General features: G+C 39.6%; 1 protein-coding gene across 1 annotated transcript in view; it reads left to right on the top strand.

Annotated features, from left to right (window-relative positions):
• LOC117507786 (cadherin-12-like) overlaps positions 1–23,789 on the top strand; it is a 243,027-nt gene that overhangs the window by 77,851 nt on the left and 141,387 nt on the right. The window contains exons 3-4 of the mRNA XM_034167590.1: positions 3,742–3,861; positions 16,809–16,976. Of these exons, the coding sequence (XP_034023481.1) occupies positions 3,742–3,861; positions 16,809–16,976 (288 nt within the window). The remainder of the gene's footprint in view (positions 1–3,741; positions 3,862–16,808; positions 16,977–23,789) is intronic.

Below are 23,789 nucleotides of genomic sequence, written 5' to 3'. Positions count from 1 at the left end.
CTGCATGAGGCAAATGGTGGTCACACCAGATACTGACTGGTACCCCCCCCCCCCCCCCAATAAAACAAAACTGCACCTTTCAGAGTGGCCTTTTATTGTGGGCAGTCTAAGGCACACCTGTGCACTAATCATGGTGTCTAATCAGCATCTTGATATGGCACACCTGTGAGGTGGGATGGATTATCTCAGCAAAGGAGAAGTGCTCACTATCACAGATTTAGACTGGTTTGTGAACAATATTTGAGGGAAATGGTGATATTGTGTATGTGGAAAAAGTTTTAGATCTTTGAGTTCATCTCATACAAAATGGGAGCAAAACCAAAAGTGTTGCATTTATATTTTTGTTGAGTGTATATATATATATATATATATATATATATTACATTATATTATATTATATTTGTAGGCACAGTGGTTACCACTGAAAAAAAGCATTATGCATTTTAGTGTTTATTTAACCATTTAAGTAATTAACCAGTTTTCACAATTTTATCACAAACAGTTCAACCTGTTCTTGATCTCAGTGGATGCTGCAAAAAATAAATAAATAAATAAATAAATAAATAATGTTCTAATTTTATATTTTTTAGGTAGTACAACGTACATAAAATATTGCTTTGTGATCTGGTTTTGACCAACTCTTCTTGAAATCAAGTCATTTCGGCCCTGACTTTTAGCTGTTTTACCAAATTTGCAGTATAGAGACAGACAAATATATGGACATGGCACAAAGTAGTACCCACTCTGCATCACTGTACACAAATCCACATTTGGATCCTCATGAGCACCAAATGTTTGAGGTCTCCATATCTTGGTGAATTTTATCGTCCCATGTAAATTTGCTGAATTTGAAGAGCCCATTTCAATCTACTAAGTGCTTTATAGTAATGCCTCCCATTCATGCCTTCAAAGTCACACACACACTTGTACAACAATATCAGGTGCTTCAAAGCAAAGTGCACAGCTGCACACCGGGGGAAACATGGGGAATAAGGTCCTTGCTCAAGGCTACTTTACTATAAGGGTGAAATAATAGCTAATTTTTCATGTTTCCCAAAAGTATTTTTAGGTCATCCGTTCAGCTGAACCCATGTCTGCCTGGTCACTCGGCCATTCTATAAAATATATGCTACAGTCTATAATGATTTTTTTAGAGTCACTGCCATGACTTGTTGACATCTCAGAATTTCTGACAGTATGGAAAAAAAATAAAAATAAATAAATAAATAAATAAATAAATATATATACGAGGGCTGTCAATAAAGTTACGGTCCTTTTTATTTTTTTCAAAAACTATATGGATTTCATTCATATGTTTTTACGTCAGACATGCTTGAACCCTCGTGCGCATGCGTGAGTTTTTCCACGCCTGTCGGTGACGTCATTCGCCTGTGAGCACTCCTTGTGGGAGGAGTCGTCCAGCCCCTCGTCGGAATTCCTTTGTCTGAGAAGTTGCTGAGAGACTGGCGCGTTGTTTGATCAGAATTTTTTCTAAACCTGTGAGACACATCGAAGTGGACACGGTTCGAAAAATTAAGCTGGTTTTCAGTGAAAATTTTAACAGCTGATGAGAGATTTTGAGGTGATTCTGTCGCTTTAAGGACTTTTCACGGTGTGAGACGTCGTGCAGCGCTCTCAGGTGGCGTCATCAGCCTGTTCAAGCTGAAAACCTCCACATTTCAGGCTCTATTGATCCAGGACGTCGTGAGAGAACAGAGAAGTTTCAGAAGAAGTCGGTTTCAGCATTTTATCCGGATATTCCACTGTTAAAGGAGATTTTTTTAATGAAAGACGTGCGGACGGGTCCGCGCGTCGGGACGCAGCCGACGCGGTGCGGCGGCACAGGAAAAACACCTCCGTGTTGATAACCATTTGTAAAATCCAGGCGGCTTTTGATGGCTTTCAGTGGAGTGAGTATATGAGAAATTGTTTAACAGGCAGGACATGTTCCAACTTGTCCTTAAGGCTTTCAACAGAGGTGTTTTTCCTGTGGCGGAGCGTCGCGGCGGCTGCGTCCCGACGCGCGGACCCGTCCGCACGTCTTTCATTAAAAAATCTCCTTTAACAGTGGAATATCCGGATAAAATGCTGAAACCGACTTCTTCTGAAACTTCTCTGTTCTCTCACGACGTCCTGGATCAATAGAGCCTGAAATGTGGAGGTTTTCAGCTTGAACAGGCTGACGACGCCGCCTGAGAGCGCAGCGCGACGTCTCGCACCGTGAAAAGTCCTTAAAGCGACAGAATCACCTCAAAATCTCTCATCAGCCGTTAAAATTTTCACTGAAAACCAGCTTAATTTTTCGAACCGTGTCCACTTCGATGTGTCTCACAGGTTTAGAAAAAATTTTGATCAAACAACGCGCCAGTCTCTCAGCAACTTCTCAGACAAAGGAATTCCGACGAGGGGCTGGACGACTCCTCCCACAAGGAGTGCTCACAGGCGAATGACGTCACCGACAGGCGTGGAAAAACTCACGCATGCGCACGAGGGTTCAAGCATGTCTGACGTAAAAACATATGAATGAAATCCATATAGTTTTTGAAAAAAATAAAAAGGACCATAACTTTATTGACAGCCCTCGTATATGTAATTGATGACTTTCACCTGTACTACTTCATTTTCACTTTTGTTATATTTAGATTATATCCAAACATTTTTTACTGCTGTTTCTCTGACATTATAAAGAATATTTAATGCTATAGGCTGATGCTCTCTGTCTCTGCCCCCCCCCCATATATATATATATATATATATATATATATATATATATATATATATATATATATATATATATATATATATATATTGCATGTAGTTGCATATGTTCTGACTCATGCTATTTCAGAGAAATTGCTCATAAAGTCACTCCCTTTGCTTCATTTTCATACTCACACACCTGAATTTTCACATTTATATTTAATTTATTAGTTTTGCCTATTATCTCTCGCTGAGACAAGCCTGCTGATTTTGTTGATTTGTCAATTTTGTTGATTTATTTGTTTATTTATTTATTTATTGCTATATTTGATTGCTCAGTGCTATGTTTTATTTATTCTTAATTTTTCTGCCTGGCAGAGCTAAAAATGCAATTTATTCTGGATTTTATCTCAACTCTCCATTGGTGTTGAATATGATGGAATCCTTCTCTGGTCCATGTAATCAGGCAGGGTGGCTTGAGAGACTAATCTCTCCCACCTAATATTTGAATGCTGTTGTTTACATCTGCTCAGACTAAACAGCCTCAAACATATAATCAATTTTTTTACAGGTAACTAAGAACTTTGCTGTATCTGAAATCTCCACGTGATTGCCAGTATGTCATGGAATTGATAGTGTTCCTGCAGAAATGATCTTCACAGCATGTGTTTTTCTTTGCCCAAACATGGCTGTGCAATTGATACATGGACATGCATATGTTGAATTTTAATACACTGCATGGCTTGAATTAATAAGCTGGTATTTTCAGTCGCAGCCAGTTAAATGGGATGAGCAAAAGGTCTGAGTAATTATTCTGATGCAGTTTGTGAAAGTTTTGGAAGACTGCCACTGTTCTATTATTCTTACCATAGCCCTTTTGTTTTCTTAATGTAACATTCTTTAAATAATGTTTGCAAAAGGGCTGCTTTATTTTTAATTAATTAATTTATTTATTTGCACACATAGCCACAATAGATTTTGTGCTTACAGGGATACAGTGTAAAACACCATCAGAAATGTCTCTCTGCCCATTTTGTGCAGGAACTTATGTGACACAAGTGACGGCCACAGATGCGGATGACCCCACCTATGGAAACAGCGCTCGCGTGGTATACAGCATACTCCATGGCCAACCATACTTCTCTGTTGACCCTAAAACAGGTAACATATTTTCTGTAACTTTCTGTTAATTTAAAATACGTCCCACCATAATAATTCACCATGTCATAATATGTTGTACTCTTGAGTAAATTGAAATAATATATTTACTTATATTTAATTTTTAAAGTGGAGAGATAGATGTTCCATCCAGAAAATTCTTTGGAGTTGAAATTATTATATTTATATTTGGCAAATACTACACAGAATAAAAAGGTGACACGTTGAAAGTGGTGTAACATTTCTGTCAGACAATTTAAATGTACACCGCTGTGCAACATTCTAAATTTCACAAAACTGACAAAATTACGGACGATGCCAGTCACTCTCTGCACACGTCATCAGCAACCAGAGGAGCCTCTTCAGCCACAGACTGCCCCTTCCCAAGTGCAGAACCAATAGACTGAAAAACTCCTTTGACCCTCAGGCCATCAGACTGTACAACTCCTCACTCAGGGGGTGGAGGAGTAACAGGAAGACAGAGGAGTGGAATGAGAGGAACAGTAGTAGCCAGTAAAACAGCATGTCAGTATGTCTGGTGTGTATATTGTGTATTTAAATTGCAAACTGTTTTTTCTTTTTTTTACTTTCACATTTTAAGTATTTCAATTGTCCCATAATCTTCCCCAGAAATCACTGGGGAAGATTCTGTGTGCTTCTTACCTTGTACCCTGTTCAATGCTGCTGGAAGGAACCTCAATTTCCCTGAGGGAGTGTTCCATAAGGCATCAATTCAGTTCTATGTAATCTAGTCTCAAATGTGATTTCTACTAAAATTCAAGCATTATAATGTCAGTTTACTTTTGAAATGCATTGAAAAATTACAGCTCATTTTAATGAAGCGAACATATTTACCTGAGCAAATTCCATAACAAATATTTTAATTTCCTTTGAACACTGTCTTCAGGAGGAAGTGCAGGACATTTTGAAAATACTGGAAGTTACCTTTTACCTTGTCTGCTAGCATGCACGGGGTGTGCATGCTAACATCCATAAGATGTCTTGCAAATCACATCAGAGGTTTATATGGTTTCAAATTTAGATATGAAATTAGATTTAGTAGTGTTTATTCTCACTATCATTTACAAAATATTTGAGAAACATACAAGGTCTATTAGAAAAGTATCCGACCTTGTTATATTTTTCAAAAACCATATGGATTTGAATCACGTGTGATTGCGTCAGACAAGCTTGAAGCCTCGTGCAGATGTGTGGGTTTTTCCACACCTGTCGGTTGCGTCATTTGCCTGTGAGCAGACTTTGAGTGAGGAGTGGTCCAGCCCCCTCGTCGGATTTTCATTGTCAGGAAATGGTGTAATGATTTGGGCTTTTTTTCTATCAGAATTTTTTCAGAAACTGTTAGAGACTGGCAGCTGGAAACCATTAGAAAAATTTATCTGGCTTTCGGTGAAAATGTTACGGACTTGGTAGAGAATAAGGAGTGTTACTGTCGCTTTAACGACGGCCCCCAGCGGCTGTGGGGCGCGCCGCGCTCCGAAGCCGCCATCGACAGGCTGAACGACCATTTCATTTCTAAACAGATGGCTGTCTGGATCTGTGACCATCGTGTGCCATTTCTCTGGTTATCACAAGAGCTGGACATCAACCATTTTCTGGCAGATTTCACTTTTAACAAGAGATTTTGTCATGGAAAGCCGAGCGGAGGCTTCGCGCGTCACGATGGATTCGCTACTGGAGCGAGACAAAACCACCTCCGTTTTGGTCTCACAGGATGGCTTTGAGATGGCGGTCAGACAGCTGTTTGTGGTTTTTCCATCGAGTGATTATCCGAGAAATTGTGGATGTGCCTGGACATGCCAGAACATGTCCCGTGAGGCTTCATCACAGTGTTGCTTTGCGCCGCGCGAAGCCTCCGCTCCTCTTTCCATGACAAAAACTCCTGTAACAGTGGAATGTGCCGTTCATTTCCAAACTGGATGCTGTGTTTTATCTGGGACGTCATCTGACTAGCACAGGAATTGTGAAAAGACGTGGACATCAGCACTTTTTCGGCACACTGAGACAGACATGCAGAGGAATTCCGCGCATTGCGGCAGTGCCGCATGGCGCAAAGCAACGCCGTGATGAAGCCTCACGGGACATATTGTGGCATGTCCAGGCACATCCACAATTTCTCGGATAATCACTCAATGGAAAAACCACCGACAGCTGTCTGAACGCCATCTCAAAGCCGTCCTGTGAGACCAAAACGGAGGTGGTTTTGTCTCGCTCCAGTAGCGAATCCATCGTGACACGCAAAGCCTCCACTCGGCTTTCCATGACAAAATCTCTTGTTAAAAGTGACATCTGCCGGAAAATGGTTGATGTCCAGCTCTTGTGATAACCACAGAAATGGCACACGATGGTCACGGATCCAGACAGCCATCCGTTTAGAAAAGAAATGGTCGTTCAGCCTGTCGATGGCTGCTTCGGAGCGCGGCGCGCCCCACAGCCACTGGGGGCCGTCGTTAAAGCGACAGTAACACTCCTTATTCTCTACCAAGCCCGTAACATTTTCACCGAAAGCCAGATAAATTGTTCTAATGGGTTCCAGCTGCCAGTCTCTAACAGTTTCTGAAAAAATTCTGATGGAAAAAAAGCCCAAATCATTCCACCATTTCCTGGCAATGAAAATCCGACGAGGGGGCTGGACCACTCCTCACTCAAAGTCTGCTCACAGGCGAATGACGCAACCGACAGGCGTGGAAAAACTCACGCATGCGCATGAGGGTTCAAGCTGGTCTGACGCAATCACACGTGATTCAAATCCATATGGATTTCGAAAAAAATAATAAAGTCGGATACTTTTCTAATAGACCTCGTATTAGATTTTTCCAGTAATAAGCTGTTTGGGAGCATTTTCGACCATCCTGGATTCGTTTTTTTTTTTTTTTTTTTCTTTTCAGGTTAGCAGCCAGCTGATGTTGCCATACCACTCTACTCTGATTGGCTGTCACTGTGTACTTGCCAGCATCCCTCTCCCAAGTCGAGGGAAGCCCCCACATGATCTATGATGTCACTGTGGTCCCTATGATAGACTGTTGGTTGATGGATTTGTTTCAGACTTTTCCCTTCAAAGGAACTATTTACGATTTTTTTTCTGGACAATGCAAATTTTGATCATACTGGCAGTGTCCCCTATTTAAAGCCTAATAAATAAAATCATAGCAGTGCCCAAGAAAATTCCTTTTGTGACTTGAACCTTAAAAAACCCAAGTAGAGGGAGGTGATGGTCTAGTGGTTAAGGTCTAAGGGAGGAGATGGTCTAGTGGTTAAGGTGTTGGGCTTGAGACCAGAAGATCCTTGGTTCAAATCCCAGCCTGACTGGAAAATCACTGAGGGCCCTTGGGCAAGGTCTTTAATCCCCTATTGCTCCCTGTGTGTAGTGAGCGCCTTGTATGGCAGCACCCTGACATCGGGGTGAATGTGAGGCATAATTGTAAAGCACTTTGAGCGTCTGATGCAGATGGAAAAGCACTATATAAATGCAGTCCATTTACCATTTTAAGTAAGCATCTCAATTCCAATGCAGTTTACTTACACAGCATCAAATAACAACAGCAGGCATCACAAGTGCTAAACTAAAATGCACTTTATATATTTTGGCTTTTGTTTGTGTTTGTGTAAATGTGTAACTGTGCTTTGTATTTGCTGCTCTCTTGGCCAGGACTCACTTGGAAAAGAGTTTTATTTTTTTTATTTTTTATTTTTTTAATCTCAATGTGATTGTTTTTTTTCTTCTGGTTAAATAAAGGTTAAATAATAATAATTAAAAAAAAAATGGTAAGTTCAGACTGATACCCATCCCACAGGCAAGCACTTTGGCAACAGTGTCAAAGGAAAAAAGAAAACAACAACAACAAAAACAATAATAGGAATTATTATTTTTTAAAAATATTATATATATTATTATATATTATGCAATATTATGCTTCCAGTTGACCTCATTCTGTAGGATAGTTATCTGCTTTGGCCATTCCATTATACAGTTGTACAAAACAAGACCACCACAGGCTTGCAGGAACTTTTAACTGAAAAGCTGTGAATTAAAAACAACCAAATATGACTCAGTGTACACAATGGATGGATGACATACATAAACAGAAAACTGGGCAATGTACATTAAAATTCCACTAAAATAGCTTTTGTTGAGAATGTCTGTATGAATTCAGAAGTCTGGGTGGAAATCTTCTCTCTAACTGACTGAGACATGACATTAAAGCTGCTATCTTCCACACAGTGCAATGCTGTGCACAGCACAGTGCAGGTGTTGTTGCCCCATTCTACCACGCAAAAATGTCAATTTTGAGCCTGCATCCTCTAAATCATGACACCACCTGCATTTTTGTGTGGAAGTGTTAGTCAAAAAATGTGTAGCTGGGTGCAAAGTTGTGATCTAATTTGTCATCAGAAAGCATTTGCACCTAAGACCAGGAAATGTCACATGTAAAGCCCTGCACTGTATTACTTTACTACATTAGCACCATGATCAGGTGCTAATTTAAGCAGAATCACAATGCATGCACACCCACATGCATCTCTCTCTCTCTCTCTCTCTCTCTCTCTCTCTCTCTCTCTCTCTCTCTCTCTCTCTCTCTCTCTCTCTCTCTCTCTCTCAGTTTCTTCTTATGAAATAATAAAAGACTGAATCTGGGATTTTTCCTTACCACTGTCACAGTGTACTTGCTCATAGTACAAGTAAGGTCTAGAACAGATCTCACTGGGGTATTGTGCTTTGAGGCGGCTTACATTATGATTTGCCACAAAATAATAGATTGAATTGGGAAGATAGATGTTTGGGTGCAGGAGTGAAGCAATTGCAAGGGATCTTGGAAGAAAAATGACATTAAGGGCTCCTACACACATAACACGAAAGACGCAGAAACCGGAAGAAATTCCGCAAACCAAACACAAAATGGGGAACCACGAACCATTGTGTGCATGCACAAACACAGTGCGAGTAGCTGGGACGTGTTGCACCACATCGCACCACTGATGTGGAGAAAAATAAAATAAAAAACAACTGTATAATTAGTGAAACTCAGTGGGTTGATATGAATAATAAATAAAAGGGATGCAGTACAGAACCCCACCTGGTTCTCACCCTGGTTAAATAAAAAAATGAATGGCACTGACGGGATTCAAACCTGCAATTTACAAAAGCTCTGATTACCAGACGGAAACTTTACCACTGCACTACAATCGCTGTCTTATAACAGGAGCATAACATTCAGATTCAAGATTCAGATTCAATTCATTATTATACCTTTGAGTAAATTTGGTTTACAGTGAGTGAGTCATCTTATTTTGTAAACACACAGAGCAACACAGAACAAGACAAAATGACAACAGTGCCAACGCTAAAAGAACAACAAGCGTGGCCCCAAGATAAAATTAAAAAGCAAGAAGAGTTAAGATATCAATAGGTAAAAACGTCTAAAAACATGTCACACAAAGCCAAAGGATAAAAAATAAATAAATGAATAAAATAAAAATGCGCTGTTCATAAAAACAAGGCAAAAGAAACTATACAAAAAATAAATACATCAATTAAATTTAAGTTTCTTTTACTTAACATAGCGTTTTGTTTTACAAGCTGGTACCCTAAACTTCCGACCTGAGGAGAGCAGCTGCAACTCACCATTAAGAGGGTGGGAGTCATCTCTCAGAATCAAACCAGCTATCCTCTGTACCTGTTTAGTATATACATGGATTCTGGCTGAAGCTCAGACTCTCCAATCAGCTTGCTCAACCATTTCACAATTTGTTTTAAACAGTTTTTGTTTTTGAGGGACATGCTTCCAAACCATGAAACAAAACAAAAAGATAAAACTGATTCTATAAAAGCACGATAAAACAAGGTCAGCATGGTTCTGTCAGTGTTAAAAGTGGACAGTTTTCTCAGACAATACAGGCGCTGGCATCCCTTTTTGTACACAGCATCACAGTTTGCCTCAAAGTTCAGTTTGTCATCGATGACCGTTCCAAGATATTTGTATGTGCTGACACACGCCACTGTCTGACCTTTTAAAACTGTTGCCTCTTGACTGGGAGCACTGTTTTTGCAAAAGTCAATGATCATGTCTTTTGTTTTAGAAATGTTCATCTCAAGAAAAGACTTCCTGCACCAGTCAAGGAAATCAGTAACAACTGGGCAATGACTCCTATCGTTGTTTTTCAGCAGGCTGACAATAACTGTATCACCTGCATACTTTAAAATAGTTCTATTCTCTCTGATACTATGAGGAACCAGTGGAGGATGTGACCTGATCGGAAACAGTTCCGTTCACTCTCACTCTGTGTTCTTTCAGTTAAAAAGTTCAAAATCGAGCCCACAAGATTGTTACTTTTGTTAAAATGTTTTAAATGCCTCCAGGCTAACTCATAGGGCTGGACTGTGTTAAAAGCAGATGAAATGTCAATAAATAAAAGTCTTGCATATGTTCCTTTCCCCCCAGATGTTTAAAAAGCAAATTTAATAAAGTGACTGTAGCATCTTCTGCTCCTCTGTTGGGCCTAAAAGCAAATTGCATGGGATCAAGGTCATGCTCTGTTGTCTTAAAATTTCAGATCTTATCAGTTTCTCAAAACATTTCACTACAATCAATGTTAGTGCAATTGGTCTCAATTCATTGAGGGTCTTGGGAGAACTGATTTTTGGCACAGGGATAACAACAACATCCTTCTATACGCTTGGCATGTGCTGCATCTTTAAAGACTGATTAAAAATGTACTGAAAAATAGAGCTCAACTCTTTCACACATGATTTCAGCAAACGTCCACAAATGTTATCAGAACCATATTATTTGCTTGGTTTGAGGGAAGAGAAGGATTTTTCAACATCCTTCTGGGAAATAAAAAAAGGGCTGATTGTCACACACTTTATGACTCACTTCCTGTATTCCCTGACTAAAATCAAAAGCATCAAAATGTGTATAAAAACACTTAAGAGCATTTGCAAATTCAAGATTAGACTGGAAGCCATGAAAAGAGATGATCCTGCTGGCTTTAGAGTGTTGGAGGCCTGCAATGGCTTATTGTTTGACCAAGCAGATCCAAGGTTATTCACTGCCATCTTGTTCTCCAGCTTTATTTTATAGTCCTGCTTTGCTTTTGGCTAAAATCAACAAGGAGATAACGTATTAAAAAAAAGAGAAAAAAGTGCCGTGATAACTGACCAAACGGCATATTTCTGCTGATATGTGACTGAAAAGTGGCGTGTTTGTCACACTGTTGGCTTGTCATATAGTCCTGTGGTGTGCCACGTACAGGACACACGTGTTGAGCCCGCCCCACACACGTGTCCGGCCTGACGTGTGTCCTGTCAGACAGACGTGACATTCAGATCGCCTGCTGCGTGTCCACATGAATTGATGGTCTATTTCAGCTGGGACAGCCTGTCAATATGTGCGCTGTGTGCATTGTCCAGCCCATTGCAAAAACAATATGTTTTTATGTATTTCCACATGAGGACAGCAAGTACACACAGGTGCATCATAGTGGACAGTTGTAAGGTCCTGTCCGTGGTCCATGTTCTGCAGCTGTGATGTCCAGGACCAGAGATGCTGTTGGCAGCCAGCCAAGCTCTCTGTCCGTTCAGCGCACAGACCAAGGTGTCGCTCTGTGATGAGATGAGAGGTGCCTCGCCTCCAGGGAGGAGGGTGGGAACACACGCACACTTGTTATGGGGGGGTCGACACTCTAGCACGCCACATGTGTACTTGGGAATGCCACAGTTGTGGGGGCACTTAGACAAAATTCACAGCCACCACGAAGTGGTCGCCTGCTTACTATTTTCGTGCTAACAGCACAAATGGCCACACATTTCCTAAGTGTTCCGTGAACAGTATTAGATGTTCGTGTGTGTCACCTGGAGTTTGTCCGACACCTGCTGCGAGAGGGATCAAATGGGCTATCACAGGGCACGCTCTGTTTTTCTGCCCCTTGTGTGTGCGAATAGTTGTAGCGAACATGTACAAGGCGTTGGAGGCAGCTCTGATTTTTCACGAATGGCATGCAATTCCTCCTTCGTGTGCTAGTCGGCTTCAATCATTTTATGTGTGAAGGGGCCCTAACAAAAACAACATGGTCACACCGGCAGATGAATTTGGGTTAGGGCAGGGGTGGGCAATGAGGGCTGAGACAGTGCAGCCTTTCATTGTAACCAATCACCTCAGCAGGTGGGTTTGCTGATGACCTTCTCCCTGAACATAAACATTTGATCATAAATTAAATCACCTCCTGAGGTTATTGGTAGCAAGGAAAACCTGCAGTGTCTTGGCTCTTCATGGCACATGATTGCCCACCCCTGGGTTAGGGCCAAGTAGATCAGTAAGATAAATCTATCAGCATTCAGACTTTGGATATTGTTCTGGTCATGACTACATCTGTGTCACTGGACAAGACACATCATTTGCATTGCCTCAGTTCACCCAGCTGTAAACAGGTACTGGTCTTGTCTGCAGAAATAATCTGTATTGAACTGGCATTCCAGCCAAAGGGACTTGTACACTCTAATCCGCTTCACACAACAGAGTCCAGGGATAAGCATCATCACCAATGGACCTCGGGGCCTATATGGGGGAATTTGGTCAGCATGGACAAACAAGGTAGATAATTATAGTTTATCATACCTTAAGCTCTGGTAGACAGTCAAAAAGGTGTAAACAGCAGACCCCAGAAAATAACTCAGAAAAACAAAACACAGTTTACAGTGAGAAATCTGACAATGTTAACCTCAAGTTCTGCATTGTTATTTATATGGTTATTGAATCTATTGCTCTCACATTGCATGTATGACAACGTGTTTAAAATGATGAATGTAGTGTAATAGAGATCAGTGCAAGAATATTGGATCAGAATGAAATCAGGCGTAGGGTTGACCCATGGGGCAGGCACGCCACAAATAACTGATCCACAAGAATACACGCAGACTCCAGCAAAGACTTTGAATTATTTATTTGGCAGATATGAAATACAAACACTAGCAAAAAAAATGTGTAACAAATTAAGCAGAATCAAGCCTTGTTTTTTTATGTAATTACATTTTAAAAAATGAATGCATGAATTTTTGAATGAATTATTTTTTTTGAATGAGTGAATTTTCAATTTTCAATTAATAAGATTTTATTTAATATTTTCTTTTGCATGTATTTATTTTTAATGTATATTGTTTAAATATCCCTGAGTAGTTATGGCTCATACGGTGCTCAGTATCTACATAGTGACAACTATTACTTCTGCAATTCCCTGTTTTTCTCCAAATAAAATTGACAAATGTCCAAAAGTTGTTTTTGCCATAATAAGGACATGTGTTCAGTCTTCTGGCTCCACAAGCTTTATAACCAGTTAGATTAAGAGTAATATCTGCCTTTTTTGGTGAACCGCCATTTTGGGTGGGCACGTCATCACAGCCTCCCAGCTGATTATTACATGTGTTATACATGAATCATTGTGTATTGCATTTGGGACATTTAAACCCTTCACAAGAATAACCCTCACCTAGTCATGGGTTTAAGTACGGTAGTTAAAGAAGAATGTCTAATTGCAATAACATATTACATAAAATATGCAAAATTAAAGTATCTTCTGCTTCTGCCATATTTTCAATTAGGGTCATCTCAGAGTATCTGAATGCTGATTTGGCACAAGTTTTACACTGACTGCTTTTCCTGATGCAACTCCATATTGGAGAATGGGCGGGGGTGGGCTTGAACCAGGAAACATCTGCATTAGACATAGGCAGACTTAAATGCTTAGCCACCATCCCCAGCCGCTTGGCCACCACCTCTGCAGAAAATTAAAAGAGTACAAAACTATAAATGGAAGCAATGCTTTGCAGTTCACCAGGTTGGTGGGACATCATCACTATATTTAGTATATCAAAATGCCAGACAAACATATAATCTGACCATCATAACTGCATCAGGATGCAGGTATGAAATAAACTGTAATCTCCAAAACCACCAGGGACTTCATGAGTGTAGTTGTGTGAGAACACTTTATAGGCTACAATAATCAAAAGGCAAAGCCCCATAAGTTGATCTAATGACAGTAATGTTATAAATGAGTTCTAATTAAATTACACTGGCACAGTCCTGCTGTCGATGGTGTTATAGAAAGAGAATGCAAATAAAACATTTGGCAGTAGGGGGATATGGCAAACAACTGCTCTACTTCCTTCATGCAATCAGTGTTTGGCAGTCGTGGGCTGCTGTCAGCTTACTATCTGGGACAGTTCACAGCATATGAAAAGAGCTTCAAACATATCACACAGGCAAATATGGGGAATCTGTTTCTGACTATGCTGCTCATCCCTGATTTTTACTGAGCCCATACTGTGACTGTATTTCATGGGGAATAAAATTTATAAAAAATCTGTCAAGTTAATGTTCGCCCTGCTAGGTCATCATCATCTCCAAAAACACACCAAGAGAAATAAACTCCACAGGGGGCAAAGGTGACCAAGGGAAAGTGGATATAATGTCCATAAATCAGCATACCTGACACATTCTCCTACATGTTAGAAAGACAACTGAAATGCCCAACTTCTGTGTTTGATTTTCCATTGGCTTGTGGACTGAATGTGACCCTCACATCCTCACCAAATTAAATGGAAGAAAAGGGAGGGCAGGGTGCATACTCACCTCTGGCCCTTGCTTCATTTCAGCCTGCCAGTTTCATACTGACCTCGCTATTAATCTGCAGTGCAAACACTCTGTGATCTCAGGGTCTCTGATCCTCAAGTGAATCATTATATGTCTTCAACAGACTTCCCTATTAAATGTCAAGTGTCTCCAGTTTGTGAAATGACCTCCATTTCAGCCTTGGTCACTGGCACATGTGCAGGTTCACACTAAAGAGCATTTCTCAGGAGAAAATAGATTTTGAAATAAACTGTGCATGTCTCATCAAACATACAGTACGTTGCCTGATTTACTACTCAGTCTTTCACCTACTTCTTTCACCATTTCCATTACTTATGACTACTGCTATTACTACTGAAAACAATGTTATTAATAGCAATTTAGTAACAAAATGTACAATTCAGTGTACACCTAGACATAATTTTATAACAATATACAGAGCATCAAACAAAGTACAACACAAAAAATAAGTTCATATAAATACAAATTAAAGTGTATGTATGTGTATGTGTGTGTAAACAACACCACTGATGCATAAAAAAACAGAAATGTCCTACTAAACTCCTATGTTAAAGACAACAGAGGTGTCTTTAATAAGGATTTAAGAAAGAGTTAACATGTCAGACTGCCCAACTGGCAATCTGTTCCACAGAAAAGGTCTATAGTACAAAGATGTCCTGTGTCCCACAGACTTACCATAGGTACACACAGTAATCCTGCACTCTGACAGCACATAATGCAGGCCAGTATAAGAAGACCTAAGGGCACTAATCCATTTAAAATTATATAAATTAGCAATAAAACTTTAACTTCCTTGTTCTGGTTAGAACTCTAGCAGCAGCTTTCTGAATCAATTGAAGACCCTGAATGTTAGCGTGTGGCAAGCCAGAAGACAATACATTACTGTAATAATGATCCACTAAAGAAATGCATACACCAATGTCTCTGCTTCAGTCATGGATGACTGTCGGACACATTTTTGCTAAATTACACAAATTAAGAAAAAAAAAAGTCATTATAATCTCTTTAACATGTGGACCAAAATACAGTTTTGTATCAAAGCACACCCCAACATAGTTTATTTATCAGTTTGACCAGTTTGAGGAAATTATGACACCCACCTCTTAACTGAAACCAGACCCTCCTCCAAAATATGTATGAGAAAGATTATTTGCTATTTCAGACATGTTACATTGAGTGTCATCAGCATAATTATGGAGATTTCTGCCATAGAATCACAGTATCTGTCCAAAGAGCTTTAAAAATGATTAGCAATAGTCGTTTTAGAGATCCATCTAATTCATTATTCATTAAGTATAAGGTACTTAAATTTCATGATTTAGTTGATATGAAAATAATACAAACAATGCACCAAGCTAATAAAAATACCTTACGAATAAACATTCAAAATATGTTTGAAAAAAGAGTAAGTAGTTATAATTTTGAAAGGAATAGAAATCTTTAAAAAAACAAGATTCAGAACCAAAGTAAAGGAACGGAGTATTACAGTGAATGGTGTAAAATTATGGAACAACCTCAACAAAGAAATCAAAGAATCAAGGTTGCTTAAATTATTTTAAAAAACATATTAAACTAGATGTATTAAGTAAGTATGAAACTATGAAATAATTCAGTGGGTTGTGACAAAGTCTAAAATGTAATCTGTTAATAATGTCTAAAATGTTTTAAGTCTAAAATGTAACCTGTTAAAAATGTAATCTTTTAAATAATTGCTAAAATTATGAAATAAGTCAGTGGTATGTGACAAAGTCAAAAAATGTAATCTGTTAAATAATGTTGAATAATGAGACTTGTTCTTCTCTCTGCTGCTTTTCATTCAGTGTCTTGTAATGTACTCATTTCTGCTTTTCTTTTAAATGAATGAAATAAATATTGAGAAAAAAAAAGGTATAATATAGTGAAACAACAAAGGGACCAAAATAGAACCTTGAGGTCCCCCACATTTTACAATAGACAATTTGGAAGTGGGATTATTGGACAAGTACCATGCCAGCCAAGTGTATCAAAATTGTTATCAAGTCTGGCCACCAATATGTAATGATCGGTACAATCTAAAGCTCTATTGATGTCCAACAGTTCAAGATGTCAATTCGACAGCAAGAAGATCATTTACCAGTTTGGTTAGTGCAGTTTCCACAGAATAGGTCCTAAAGGCAGAGTGCAGTGGTTAAAAAATAAATAAAATAAAATAAAATTTTACTGTAAAACTACTCTTTACAAAGGAGACTGTACCACCTCTTGTTTGACTCTTCCATTTACCATATGTTTTACCTCATCCATCAGGTGTCATAAAGACAGCTTTGCCGAACATGGACAGAGAAGTGAAGGAACGGTATCAGGTGCTCATCCAGGCCAAGGACATGGGGGGCCAATTGGGAGGATTGGCAGGGACAACCACTGTCAACATCACCCTCAGCGATGTCAATGATAACCCTCCCAGGTTCTCGAAAAGTGAGTATTGTTTGTACAAACACAGGATATTTCAATATAATGGCTGTTTTGAAATGGCAAATAATCAAAATTACCTCATGCACGTTCATGCACACCATAATAATTAAATAAACACTGTGCAATTACAACAGGGCAGAGGGTATTCATCATGTCTGCTCTTTGTAATTGGTTTTCATTATCTGTCATTATGCACTGTCAAAAGTAAAGACCTGTTTATTTTGCGTGATTGCTTCTACGGCAACTGGAGCTGGAAAATAATGGAGGCCTGGTGCTATTTTGCTCATAGGGTGCCCATCTATATTTAGATCAGTGTTAAGCATTGTGGTTTTGCAGCATGGTTGGAATTGGTCACGGTTGAAGTATATGTATTTCAATGCAGTTTGTTGCATGAGCTATATGACGGCATTAATTTGATCGTGCTATTCACAACTTTGTCGAACAAGCGACAGTGAAAAGGATATTCACGATTGGGAACTGATCAGTGGAAGCTTTTATACTATGCTAAGCATAAATACTAGAGTATGTGCCAAATCTATCCTATTCCAAAATAGCAATGATTGTGAAAGCAGAGCACAAACACTCGTCTGTATTGGTACAGAGTCTTCAGGTATCTTCTGTTGACGCAAAGTAATATACTCAAAATGTAAATACAGGCTGTCAGATGGTCAAGCTTCTTTGACTGGGAGGACATTATTTCCATAATGCTGTCACAGCACAGAGGTTTGGGTCAAGCATGGTGGTGCCTCTGCCCTGTCCGAAATCCACTCCTCATCCGAATCACTTTTCCAGGCAGACAAAAAAAAGGGCTTACAGGTAAAGAAGTCTCCTTATGATGGCTGTACTGGAGGACTCCTGGGTGGCAACTGATGAGGGCATGCATGCCAAAATTCATGCTCATAAAACTCACACATCAATGTTCACCATTAGAATTTTCCAAACAAGACCAAAAAAAAGCTGCTATTTTGTTGAAAGGCCAGGAATGATAGGATTTTTTTTAATGTACAACCCCTGGCAAAAATTATGGAATCACCGGCCTCGGAGGATGTTCATTCAGTTGTTTAATTTTGTAGAAAAAAAACAGATCACAGACATGACACAAAACTAAAATTATTTCAAATGGCAACTTTCTGGCTTTAAGAAACACTATAAGAAATCAAGAAAAAAAGATTGTGGCAGTCAGTAACGGTTACTTTTTTAGACCAAGCAGAGGAAAAAAATATGGACTCACTCAATTCTGAGGAATAAATTATGGAATCACCCTGTAAATTTTCATCCCCAAAACTAACACCTGCATCAAATCACATCTGCTTGTTAGTCTGCATCTAAAAAGGAGTGATCACACCTTGGAGAGCTGTTGCACCAAGTGGACTGACATGAATCATGGCTCCAACACGAGAGATGTCAGTTGAAACAAAGGAGAGGATTATCAAACTCTTAAAAGAGGGTAAATCATCACGCAATGTTGCAAAAGATGTTGGTTGTTCACAGTCAGCTGTGTCTAAACTCTGGACCAAATACAAACAACATGGGAAGGTTGTTAAAGGCAAACATACTGGTAGACCAAGGAAGACATCAAAGCGTCAAGACAGAAAACTTAAAGCAACATGTCTCAAAAATCGAAAATGCACAACAAAACAAATGAGGAACGAATGGGAGGAAACTGGAATCAACGTCTGTGACCGAACTGTAAGAAACTGCCTAAAGGAAATGGGATTTACATACAGAAAAGCTAAACGAAAGCCATCATTAACACCTAAACAGAAAAAAACAAGGTTACAATGGGCTAAAGAAAAGCAATCGTGGACTGTGGATGACTGGATGAAAGTCATATTCAGTGATGAATCTCGAATCTGCATTGGGCAAGGTGATGATGCTGGAACTTTTGTTTGGTGCCGTTCCAATGAGATTTATAAAGATGACTGCCTGAAGACAACATGTAAATTTCCACAGTCATTGATGATATGGGGCTGCATGTCAGGTAAAGGCACTGGGGAGATGGCTGTCATTACATCATCAATAAATGCACAAGTTTACATTGATATTTTGGACACTTTTCTGATGTTTAAGGATGATGAAATAATTTTTCAAGAAGATAATGCATCTTGCCATAGAGCAAAAACTGTGAAAACATTCCTTGCAAAAAGACACATAGGGTCAATTTCATGACATAGGGTTAATGTCAACGAGCAGATGTGATTTGATGCAGGTGTTAGTTTTGGGGATGGAAATTTACAGGGTGATTCCATAATTTATTCCTCAGAATTGAGTGAGTCCATATTTTTTTCCTCTGCTTGGTCTAAAAAAGTAACCGTTACTGACTGCCACAGTCTTTTTTTCTTGATTTCTTATAGTGTTTCTTAAAGCCAGAAAGTTGCCAAATGACTTTAGTTTTGTGTCATGTCTGTGATCTGCTTTTTTTCTACAAAATTAAACAACAGAATGAACATCCTCCGAGGCCGGTGATTCCATAATTTTTGCCAGGGGTTGTAATAGTCCTTCCTGAAAGCACTTGATTATTTATAAAAATGATTACATTAAAATTCATTCAAATGCTTCAACTGTCTCGTCAAAATCCCAGAATCAACACATATATCCAAGGTAAAATTGATGAATTTTAAATAAGGGGTTGCAGCTTGACCTTAAGAATGTTCTTTATTGTGCATAATAATATTTTATTCATCAAACTGCAATAACTTGAAGAAAATCTATTTTCTTTTTCTTATGTGTGTGTCATCTATCAAACATTATTGCATAAAGTAAGCCCCTTCGTCTTCTCCCTTATTTTCTGCTTGGGTTCGAAACAGCAGATCCCAAATAGATCTACATGTTGAGTTGCCAAGAGATGCCCTTTGTGATGCAACTACATGTGACATGAAGAATGGCCAAGGGTGGCCTTCAACCAGGAACCTTCCATGCTGGAAACAAGTGCACTAACAACTTGGATTAGATTGATTTGGTAAATTTCATACATGTACAATATCGTTTATAAATAAATCCAAGGATAAAACATTAAAGTATAATTTAATATTAAAAAGCCATTTGGTGTACATTTTGCATTACATCTCAATCAAAAGTGCCAAACAAGGTGGAAGAAGTTATCTGTTTGCCCTTGTTTCTTTGTTTGTCTGTTTGTTTGTAAATAGCCTGGACTCACAATGTTTCATATATCATAATGACATTTTTGCTGAAGATTCATATCATGAGGGAAGAACTGATTCAATTTTCATGGCCGTAGGTCAAAAGCCAAAGTCAGGAAAAATTTTGAAAATTGGAAAAATCCCTATATTTAACATTTCACACATTTTCCAAAATTCATACCTGTCAAAAATAAGAAAAAAAAAAAACAAACAGACCAGTTTTCTTTCATATTTGAAAGCCTTATGAAGGATTGTATCCTTTATCATCTGACAAGGTTTCATCTGGATCTGATCCAAATTCCAGATTTTGTGGCCATTTAAATATAACATTGAAACCCCATATAATGTACATTTTCAAACATGTCCCAATCACTCTCATGAAGTGCATGAACTAAATACATACTCCTGACATTTGCTGATCTAATTTAGCTTATGAAAACAGGACTATGACCTTTATTTTTTTTTCCAGTGTAAAATTTTGTGGAATTGGTGGAGGTTTGTGCTCTACAAGCGCAGTGCTCTAGTATATTCATCTTCCCATCCTGCATTTTGCCATAGTTTTTCTGTTTTTTAGTATATTTTCTATTGTGTATATATATATATATATATATATATATAGTGAGGAAAATAAGTATTTGAACACCCTGTGATTTTGCAAGTTCTCCCACTTAGAAATCATGGAGGGCTCTGAAATTTTCATCTTAGGTGCATGTCCACTGTGAGAGACATAATCTAAAAAAAATTCCAGAAATCACAATGATTTTTTAATAATTTATGTGTAAGTTACTGCTGCAAATAAGTATTTGACCACCTGTGAAAATCAATGTTAATATTTGGTACAGTAGCCTTTGTTTGCAATTACAGAGGTCAAATGTTTCCTGTAGTTCTTGACCAAGTTTTCACATACTGCAGCAGGGATTTTGGCCCACTCCTCCATACAGATCTTCTCCAGCTCCCTCCAAACATTTTCTATTAGGTTCAGGTCTGGAGACTGGCTCGACCACTCCAGGACCTTGAAATGCTTCTTACAGAGTCCCTCCTTAATTGCCCTGGCTGTGTGTTTGGGGTCATTGTCATGCTGGAAGACCCAGCCATGACCCATCTTCAGTGCTCTTACTGAGGGAAGGAGGTTGTTTGCCAAAATCTTGCAATAGTGACCCCATCCATCCTCCCTTCAATACGGAGCAGTCGTCCTGTCCCCTTTGCAGAAGAGCACCCCCAGAGTATGATGTTTCCACCCCCATGCTTCACGGTTGGGATGGTTTTCTTAGGGTTGTTCTTATCCTCTAAACACGGTAAGTGGAGTTGATTCCAAAAAGCTCTATTCTGGTCTGACCACATGACCTTCTACCATGCCTCCTCTGGATCATCCAGATGGTCACTGGTGAACTTCAGATGGGCCTGGACATGTGCTGGCTTGAGCAGGGGGCCTTGCTGCCCTGCAGGATTTAAACCATGACAGCATAATGTGTTACTAATGTAATCTTTGTGACTGTGGTCCCAGCTCTCTTTAGGTCATTGACCAGGTCCTCCTGTGTAGTTCTGAGCTTTCTCAAAATCATCCTCATCCCACAAAGTGAGATCTTGCATGGAATCCCAGAATGAGGGAGATTAACAGTCATCTTGTGTTTCTTCCACTTTCTAATAAATAATCATATCAGTTGTTGTCTTCTACCAAGCTACTTGCCTGTTGTCCTGTTGTCCATCCCCGACCTTGTGCAGGTCTACAGTTTTGTCCCTGGTGTCCTTAGACAGCTCTTTGGTCTTGGCTATGGTGGACAGGTTGGAGTGTGATTGATTAAGTGTGTGAACAGGTGTCTTTTGTACAGACAAGTTCAAACTGGTGCAATTAATACAGGTAAAGAGTGCAGAATAAGAGGGCTTCTTAAAGAAAAATTAACAGGTCTGTGTGAGCCAGAATTCTTGCTGGTTGGTAGGTGTTCAAATACTTATTTGCAGCAGTAACATACAAAAAAATTATTAAAAAATTCATACATTGTGATTTCCGGATTTTTTTTTTTTAGATTATGTCTCTCACAGTGGACATGCACCTAAGATGAAAATTTCAGACCCCTCCATGATTTGTAAGTGGGAGAAATTGCAAAACCGCAGGTTGTTCAAATACTTATTTTCGTCACTGTATATATATATATATATATATATGTATATATATATATATATACGAGGTCTATTAGAAAAGTATCCGACCTTATGGTTTTTTTCAAAAACCATATGGTTTGAATCACGTGTGACTGCTTTAGACAAGCTTGAACTCTCGTGCGCATGCGTGAGTTATTCCACGCCTGTCAGTTGTGTCATTCGCCTGTGAGCAGGCTTTGAGTGAGGAGTGGTCCAGCCCCCTCGTCGTTGTTTCATTGCCAGGAAATGGTGGAATGATTTGGGCTTTTTTTCCATCAGAAGTTTTTCAGAAACTGTTAGAGACTGGCAGCTGGAAACCATTAGAAAAATTCATCTGGCTTTCGGTGAAAATGTTACGGGCTTGGTAGAGAATAAGGAGTGTTACTGTTGCTTTAAGGATGGCCCCAGCGGCTGTGGGGCATGCCGTGCTCCGAAGCCGCCATCGATAGGCTGAACGACCATTTCATTTCTAAACGGATGGCTGTCTGGATCCGTGACCATCGTGTGCCATTTCTCTGGTTATCACAAGAGCTGGACATCAACCATTTTCTGGCAGATTTCACTTTTAACAAGAGATTTTGTCATGGAAAGCCGAGCGGAGGCTTCGCACATCACGATGGATTCGCTACTGGAGCGAGACAAAACCACCTCCATTTTGGTCTCACAGGACGGCTTTGAGATGGTGTTCAGACAGCTGTCGGTGTTTTTTTCACCGAGTGATTATCCGAGAAGTTGTGGATGTGCCTGGACATGCCAGAACATGTCCTGTGAGGCTTCATCACGGCGTTGCTTTGCGCCTTGCGGCACCGCTATGACGCGCGGAATTCCTCCGCACGTCTGTCTCAATGTGCCAAAAAAGTGCTGATTTCCACGTCTTTTCACAATTCCTGTGCTAGTCAGACGATGTCCTGGATAAAACACAGCATCCAGTTTGGAAATGAATGGCACATTCCACTGTTACAGGAGTTTTTGTCATGGAAAGAGGAGCGGAGGCTTGCGCATCGCGACCGTGCCTCATGGCGCAAAGCAACGCCGTGATGAAGCCTCACAGGACATGTTCTGGCATGTCCAGGCACATCCACAATTTCTTGGATAATCACTCGATGGAAAAACCACCGACAGCTGTCTGAATGCCATCTCAAAGCTGTCCTGTGAGACCAAAACGGAGGTGGTTTTGTCTCGCTCCAGTAGCGAATCCATCGTGACGGGGCCGTCCTTAAAGCCACAGTAACACTCCTTATTCTCTACCAAGCCCGTAACATTTTCACCGAAAGCCAGATAAATTTTTCTAATGGTTTCCAGCTGCCAGTCTCTAACAGTTTCTGAAAAACTTCTGATGGAAAAAAAGCCCAAATCATTCCGCCATTTCCTGGCAATGAAACAATGACGAGGGGGCTGGACCACTCCTCACTCAAAGCCTGCTCACAGGCAAATGACACAACCGACAGGCGTGGAAAAACTCACGCATGCGCATGAGGGTTCAATCTTGTCTGACACAATCACACGTGATTCAAATCCATATGGTTTTTGAAAAAAA

This window comes from Thalassophryne amazonica, chromosome 1 (genome assembly GCF_902500255.1).
Source record: "Thalassophryne amazonica chromosome 1, fThaAma1.1, whole genome shotgun sequence".
Taxonomy (NCBI): Eukaryota; Metazoa; Chordata; class Actinopteri; order Batrachoidiformes; family Batrachoididae; genus Thalassophryne; species Thalassophryne amazonica.
The sequence above is the reverse complement of the archived record's forward strand: the minus strand, read 5'-3'. Positions and strand labels throughout refer to the sequence as shown.